Source organism: Berghia stephanieae, chromosome 2, assembly GCF_034508935.2.
Source record: "Berghia stephanieae isolate SIO BIC M18660-M18661 chromosome 2, UCSD_Bste_1.3, whole genome shotgun sequence".
In the NCBI taxonomy this organism is placed as follows: domain Eukaryota; kingdom Metazoa; phylum Mollusca; class Gastropoda; order Nudibranchia; family Aeolidiidae; genus Berghia; species Berghia stephanieae.
In genome coordinates this window covers 89,452,185-89,460,591 of record NC_088361.1, presented here as the reverse complement: position 1 = coordinate 89,460,591, position 8,407 = coordinate 89,452,185, and the positions used below count along the sequence as shown (strand labels likewise).

Genomic DNA, 8,407 nt, shown 5'->3' with positions numbered 1-8,407 from the left:
AGCGCTTTACAAGGGGTCCCTGGTCAACAGCAACATTTAACATGTAGGACGGGACATGCCGCCTGTTAGGCAATATTACAATTTTTCGGACAAAGACAACGCTGTTAACGGCCAGGTACTCATTTTACACCTGAGTAAACTCAACTATGCGAGTGTCATACCACAAGACCACATAGCCGTAGTGGTGATGGTGATAAGTATGGTGATCATGATTGTGATGACAACGACGATGGTGATGATAGTGATGATGATGACGATAACTACGACGACGATAATGATGTTGGTGGTGGTGGTGGTGACAATGATAATGAGGACGAAGAGGACAAAAACGAGGACGGACAATGCCAACAACGAAAATATCGACTAATGAATGTCCGATATGTGATAATAATATTCTTTCTGATTTGCAGCATTTCCAATTGAGAGATACCTTACCAATCTCACGCTATTGTTGACAATAATTTATCTCCAAAATGGCATAACCCACCACCCCACTCGAACTTGCCATCTCTGCAGGGCTTCAATCATTTGCTTTAATTTTAATGCGACGCTAGCAGGAACCTAAATTATATTCACAGAGAATAAATGGAAATAATTCAACACACAGCAGGAAAATCTACGCAAACATTCCCCTTCGTCATTGTTTATGTATGTAAGTTGAGAGATAAATAGATAGATAGATAGATAGATAGGTAGATAGATAGAGCTAGATAGATGGATAGGTAGATAGATAGATAGATAGATAGATAGATAGATAGATAGATAGATAGATAGATAGATAGATAGATAGATAGATAGATAGATAGATAGATAGATAGATAGATAGATAGATAGATAGATAGATTGATATTGATATATAGATAAAATATTTAAAGTGTTACTTTTTTAAACTTCTCTTGCTTGTTGCTGGTGTGTCAATTTATGTGTGATAATTATTAATTATTCAATTAACATTAATGAATATGTTTAATAAATAGATAAAATATATATTATTACTTTTTTTACTTCTACTGTTAGTGTGTCAATTAATATGTGACGATAATATATATATATTATATATATATATATATATATATATATATATAGAGAGAGAGAGAGAGAGAGAGAGAGAGACAGAGAGAGAGAGAGAGAGAGAGAGAGAGAGAGAGATAGATAGATAGATAAATAGATAGATAGATAGATAGAATTATACTTAAGTTGCACACATCTCATAAAGTCAAGTGGACACATATTTTAGACGGCGATCATTGTTGTTGGTACAATTATTGTTATTATTATGTTTGTATGGACATAAGAGGTACGTAGGTCCTGATGTTTTTGTTTATATTTAGTAACTGACGAAACAACTAACAACATTAGACTGGCAATTATTACTGGTTTTGACAATATTATTAAAATATATTTTCAAATGTCAATATATTCCACGAAGATGACTGGTGTCGAATCATTAATTATTAATTGTGTACGTAGTGTAATCTGTGCAGATTTTACGAAATAGACGGCCTAGTGATAAAGTTGCTGCTTGAAGCTCGAAGAAATAATAAATAACACTTGTCAAATAGAATGGAATTTTCAATGTAATGAATCAAGTAAGACAGGTTGCAGATGTCATGGTTAATTAAATCGATGCTTCCATTCCATTTGGCTATTGTTATTAAGATTTTACGAAATAAGTCGTTCAAGAATTCATTCATATAGGAAATCGTTTTTATGAAATAAATAAACTACGTTATGTATTATTACGGTTAATAGTAATGAACACAAATTAATATAACATTTTAAAAATAGGACAAACTATTGATTTTTGAAGTATATAATAGATAACAGAAGTATTGGTAAAATAAATATTTTTGTTCTTTGTAATACTATTATCTGTATCAAATTTTAATTGTTTTAAAAGCAAACTGTAAGATTATACGATGTTCTATTACTATTATTGACTGATGATTCTGCTATTTTATTTACTTTACTGCCATGACCTATGACATTAATCCACAATTACAGTTAGATATAAATGATTGAACATTTGAAAATCACTGGAATTATTTACCAACTTGAACGGTGATTTTATTTTTCTGGTATATTTTTTTTTTTAGGGTTGCTTTTGCTTTTATTTTTCTTTATGTCATTGACTCGTTTGTATTTGTTTTGTTTTTGTCTTTGTGTTCTGTTGCTTTTTATGTTTTTGTTTTTGTTTGTTTGTGTGTGTGTGTGTGTGTGTGTGTGTGTGTGTGTGTGTGTGTGTGTGTGTGTTATGTTTTGTTTCGTTTTGTTGTTGATTTGGGGGGGGGGGGGGGGGGGGGGGTTTGGTTTTCTTATATATATAATATGTGTGTGTTTGTCTTTCTGTATGTGTGTGTGCGTGTGTGTGTGTGTATGTGTGTGTGTGTGCTTTGGTTGTTTTTGTTGTTGATGCTGTTGTCCATTTGCTGTTTTATTGACATTTGTTCCGTTCTGTCTTTCTTATTTTTTTCTTTCTTTATTTACTTACTTGCTTTTAATATATATATATATTTTTTTTTTTTTTTGTTTAATCATTTATTCTTATAAATGGACAATAAATCGCCTACAAATGAGTAATAAGCACAGAACTGTCACAACGGAATTGTTTGATAATTTTAATAAACAGTGCTAGTCGTAAGCGGTTATAGTTCTTTTCATCCGATACTCTTCTATTGATTGAACCAAGAACGAAATGTACGTCCTTCTATTTGTTATTGTTTTTAGGCAGCCATTTGAAAAAAATAGTTCTCACAAAATTGTTGTATTAATCAGACAAAACGTGTTAAGTTACTCTTTGAGTTCTAACGTAATTTCCCGCTGGCGAATGTTTTTATCTTTTAAACTGAGCGCAATGCATCAGTTCTATATATTATCTATATATTAAATTATTACTTATCTTTGATTTCAACATTTTTATTAACAGAAATCATAGAAAATGGCCAGAAAAAGAAACGGTATACAGAGCAAGGAATCGAAACTCATTTCTACAAAACATAATATTGAGAAACAAACACGGCACAAGACCAAGAACAGAGGAAAATTCTCAATTCTCAAGAAATGTGCATTATTCATACCGCTGATTTCAGCTTGCATTATCGCGATCTATCCCAATATATTGTCTTCACTATTCATGTATTGTGTAAACCAATTCGATAGCCAGTCTAATTCTACAATAAATCACGAAAATATACAGTCACAGTCACCTTTAACGGACCCAAAGACAAACCAAAACAAGAATATTCCCGAACAGGTGAAAAACTTCATTCCACATTGGCAAAAATCCTTTACCGTGAAAAAGATATTTGCTGACGGGAGACGGATTCCGCCGATAGAGTTGATTCCACAAAAAGAAACCAACAGCAGTGTCAAGTAAGTAGTAGCAACTGTCACTATTTTACATAAAGTTCAAAAGTTCGGGTTCAAAAGTTTAATTTCGGCCTCTGGTCAAGATCCGTAGCAATATTGTGTACTTTCGGTACACATTATTCTAATCAAGGTGTAATTGTAATAGAGCTTACTGGTTATTAATATAATAATTATAATAATGATAATGATAATAATAATAATGATAATGATAATAATAATAATATATAATAATAATAATAATAATAATAATAATAATAATAATAATAATAATAATAATAATAATAATAATAATAATAATAATAATAATAATAATAATATAATAATAATAATAATAATAATAATAATAATAATAATAATAAATAATAATAATAATAATAATAATAATAATAATAATAATAATAATAATAATAATAATAATAAATAATAAAATATAATAATATAATAATAAAATAATAATAATTAATAATAATAATAATAATAATAATATAATAATAATAAATAATAATAATAAGAAGAAGAAGAAGAAGAAGAAGAAGAAGAAGAAGAAGAAGAAGAGACATTAGGCCCATGGAGCCGGAGTTGATGCCGATTTTTAAAACATACAATTGGAATTGCTTGCTACCCTTTATATAGAACGCTAGTATATCGCAAAGTACTTTCTACCCAACCATTGCTGGGTGGACAGGGAAGTAGGGGGGGGGGGCAGAAAAAAATCTCGTCATAACCCGGGATGGATCTCGGCCCCTTTGCATGTGAAGAGAGGGCTCTGTCAACTGAGCCATCGGGACTCCCACATTACGCTATTACAAGCTCAATGCTTAATTTGTTATAACTGAAATTAGATTTTAGCATTAGTTTCATCCCGACATAATACCGTTTTTGGACGACTGGTCACATTTTGTGTCTCCTAAGGTTGTATCTATTTGACAACTTCCTATCGGCCAGTGAATGTGATGGGTTGATGAAGGCCCACAACCGACACGTTAAAGAGATGAATGACAATCCTTTACTTTGTTTTGAGAGCCTGGATACATTGAGACAACACATCTCTGAAGTTGGAATAAAGATCACGGTCACTCCACATGTTTTCAGCCCTGGTAAGAGAAAGATGGAGAGAAAGTGTGAGAGAGAGAGAGAGGGAGAGAGAGAGAGAGAGAGAGAGAGAGAGAGAGAGAGAGAGAGGAGGGGGTAAGAGTAAATAAGGGAAGGAATCGGAAGGAAACGCGTGAGCTATAGATAAGTGGGGGGAGTAGAGAGGGTGAGGGAGAGATGACGAGGGGGGCAGGGAAATAAATACATAGAGACAAAGAGGGAGGGAGAAAACGTAAGAATGAAAAACTGAGATTTGGGGAGAGAGAGAGAGAGAGAGAGAGAGAGAGAGAGAGAGAGAGATCTTTGTGTGTTGAAGTATGTCACCACCGCAGAGAACTGACTGGTTATGTCAATGGCTAAGCGGTCTTGGTCTGGAGATGTTCAACAAAGTCGTGCGTGCACAATAACTGATTATAATTTCTATTTAAGACAAGAAAATTGGAGCGCTAAAATTGAGTCAATACAACAAACAGTCAAATTAACTAATCAGGCTCAAAAGCCTTCTTCAACCAACAAGAAAAACAATTAAATCATTAAACTGATGAATTGATAATTAGAAGAATTTGAAGAAGGATTTTGAACCCGAAACATTCCTTGTCAAGCATTTCTTTTTCTTTTTTTTTTTTTTTTTTTTTTTTTTTGAAGCTGTTACACTTTTTTAAAAAGATAAGATGCAACGTTGTTAGATTTGTATTCTGTCCAAATGGTGGCAAGCAGTTGCGACTGTCCGCTTAGGCTATAGAACGTAGTTCCATGGATCTCATGGCCTTGAAGAAAGGATTAATTCATAAAACTAAATGAAGTACATACAAAGATAAATTATATTGTACAAATTAACTCTTTGCCAACATGAACTTATCCGCATGTCGGATAACCCAATTTGATGTTATCAAACCAACGTAAATCATTGTCTATAGGGAATGAGATTAGCGGAAGAGTAGCGTCCCTTGATTGGACGTCACCTTACAGAGAGAACGTCAACATGGTTTTGCGCATGCGTCTCTCTCGTCCTCGCTTTCTCATGCCGCTTTCACAGGAAGCGAGGACGAGAGACGCATATTAAACCAGGCCCATAATTGCGTTCGGTTATCAGACCTAAAAGTATGTGCACGGCGCTCTTTGCAGATTGTCCATACCTATACACTTACAGGTACAACATGTCTCAATGCCACGTTGTCAAGTCAGATACAAACAATGATTAACAGTAACTGGAGTTACAGCACGGCGTTTTATCCAAAAGAAAGCAAGTTTTCAACAGTAAGTTGACTTAATAAAGATCAAGAGGGAAAAACGTGCAAATTCACATTTTCCGAGTTTAAATAAAATTGAAATTTAGATTGAAATATGCAGGTTCTTTAAAACTGGTACCCATTATTTCCATGCAAATACTGATGGACTAACCAACAATGGTAGAAGGGCTTCTAAGACTCCTATCATTTTTAGACTATGTATTTTCTACACCCAAAAGTGCAATATTAATCAAACCATGACATGGTGGTAATTCAGGTTTTAGGCATGTTATCCCTCTTGGTCTTCATATAATTGACTCATCATCTTAAAACGGTTCTATGTCGAGGGGAACTTTTTTTTCTTTATTTATATTCAACATTCAATATCTTCTTAATCTTCAAAACCTTTAATTTCCTCATTCTGGCTATTTTGACTTTAAAACCAAATTCCCTTATCTATTTCATTCCATTATAATACCACATTGACGCGGCGAGTCAACGTGTAAAGGTAATCCTTGTTGAAGGAGATTATGGTCATTTTCAGGTGTACTTATTCAGACGCTTTCGCTGACAAATCCACCCTTCTCCCCATAAATGTCATCGGATTATTGCAGGCCTGATCTCCGAACACAATCAATTATAGTTTTGCTTTTAACATTGTTGAAATGGACAATGTTTTTAGTTGGTTTCGGGGTATTTCCATTACAACAATGGGCCCAATATTTTGCGTTGGTATCCGAGTATTTCCGTTAGAACAATGTGCCCAATATTTTGCGTTGGTTTCGGAGTATTTCCATAACAACAATGTGCCCAATATGTTTGCGTCTGTTACGGCTTTGTGGTCTGGTGATATTGCACTCGACTTCGGACCTGTAAGTCCAAGGTTTGAGAGTTTTTGACATGATGAAGGCCATTTTAATCAATCAATATTTAGATAAGAGTACGAGTTTTATGGCCAACATTTTTTTAAAGTGTTGTTTTGTTTTGACTTTCAGAGTTCGGCTGATTATGGTTCCCTTTTAAGAAATAGCTGGATGATTGTTTTAGCTTTGTGATCTTTGGTAAGATATTCGCCTTCGGACCTTTTAGGTCTGATTCGAGTACCTCTATGGGCGGCGCAAAGTTTAATCCTTGAAAAAGGCTCTTTACACGCGTTGCATCGCCGTGTTCTAAAATGAGTACCTGGCCGCTAACATCGTTATCCCTGTCGAAAAAAATTGTAATTCTGATTTATTTTATTTTATTTATGTCTGCTGTTGTTGTTGTTGTTGTTTTTGTTGTTGTTATCTGGGGAGGGTGGGGGTGTATCTTTTAAAATGCTTCTTTTTGTTTGTTTAATAAAAAAAAAAAGAATGAAGTCGATAATTTCTTTTGTACAAATTGATTCTTTACAGATCGTGTCTCATCGAATGAAAGAAGCGATGGGGTTAGATCCGGAGACAGGTGGGAAATTCCAAATCACATCATACCCTATTGGAAAAGGTTTGTGATCAGAGCGAATGTTCATAATAATAATGTGCTGGCGAATTTCTGGTCTGGCGGTCTGATAATCGGTTTGTAACCTGTGGGTCCAGGGTTCAAAGCCCACTGTGGACGGTGAATCGTTGTATCCTCGTAATGGACTGCTTACTCACATTTTCTCAACAGTGTAAAAGTGTAAAATGTCATATATATATATAATAGCGGATTACAAGCATTCTGTCTTAAATTTTAATTGTTGCTGTTGGCTGTTGTCTCTTGTAAAGGACATTAGCACATTTACTGGATGTTATGCCTTATAAAAGCTCAATAAACATTATATTATATAAAGCTAGACGGAAGTGTAAGGGAAGAAGAGTTGATTGTGTTTTGTGTATGTGTCTGTGTGTGTGTGTGTGTGTGTGTGTGTGTGTGTGTGCGTGTGCGTGTGTGTCTGGGGGGGGGGGGGGGTGCTATAAATCTTTAGGTTTAATTCATTAAAAATGAATTGAAAGAAATACAAAAACCGAAGTAATCTCGAAGTATCTTATTTTAAATTATTTTACCAATATTCCTATGTGTTTGTTCTTTAGTGTACTTATTAGCTTTTTTTCAGCATTGTTGTAATGGACAATATTTTGAGTTGGTTTGAAAATATTCCCATTACAATAATGAAGCCATAACAATAATTTAGGTTATCAGACTTGTAAAAAGGTATACGTCGGTTTGTCTTAACAATACAAATATAATATTTTCTGTTGTTTGTTGTTGTTATTGTATTGTTTTTGTTGTTGTTTCTTTCTCTAGCTTACAAGATCCACACAGATTGTGTACTTGACAGTCAAGATGAGAGAGATAGAGCTGTTAGCGTCATCATGTACCTCAATGATGTCCACGACGGTGGCGAGACCAAATTTCCTGGTACTTATTCATACCTTTTTCGCAGACAAATCCATCCTGCTTCCCATGTCATCTGGTCATTACAGGCCTTATCATAATTTTACTCCTTATATTTTCGTTATATTTTGACTCTCTCTTAGACTTGTTTATCTTTTAGTCCCATTACATCACTTGCCTTTAATTCAATTTATTCGTTTGAGCATGCATGTTCTATTTTTTTTTTTTAATTCACCTCAATCTTCCCCCTTCACCGCCTCTCATTTTTTCCCTTCATAATTTTATCTAATTTTTAAAATGATTTAAAAAAAAAATCTGTCCACCTGACGATGGACAAAGGCCGAAACGCTGTATATCTGTAT

At 33.9% G+C, this 8,407-nt stretch overlaps 1 protein-coding gene across 6 annotated transcripts in view; it reads left to right on the top strand.

Moving 5' to 3' along the window:
• The first annotated feature begins 500 nt into the window (after window positions 1-500).
• LOC144965785 (uncharacterized) overlaps window positions 501-8,407 on the top strand; it is a 10,713-nt gene continuing 2,806 nt past the window's right edge. Inside the window, exons 1-7 of one of the 6 annotated variants that reach the window (XM_078901498.1) lie at window positions 1,360-1,376; window positions 2,005-2,061; window positions 2,927-3,372; window positions 4,282-4,466; window positions 5,612-5,718; window positions 7,085-7,172; window positions 7,956-8,069. In XM_078901498.1, the coding sequence (XP_078757624.1) occupies window positions 2,939-3,372; window positions 4,282-4,466; window positions 5,612-5,718; window positions 7,085-7,172; window positions 7,956-8,069 (928 nt within the window). In that variant the 5' untranslated portion in view covers window positions 1,360-1,376; window positions 2,005-2,061; window positions 2,927-2,938. Of the gene's footprint in view, window positions 653-1,356; window positions 1,590-2,004; window positions 2,062-2,926; window positions 3,373-4,281; window positions 4,467-5,611; window positions 5,719-7,084; window positions 7,173-7,955; window positions 8,070-8,407 lie in introns of those variants that run through there. The other 5 variants (XM_078901497.1, XM_078901495.1, XM_078901494.1 and 2 more) reach the window with 5 other exon arrangements.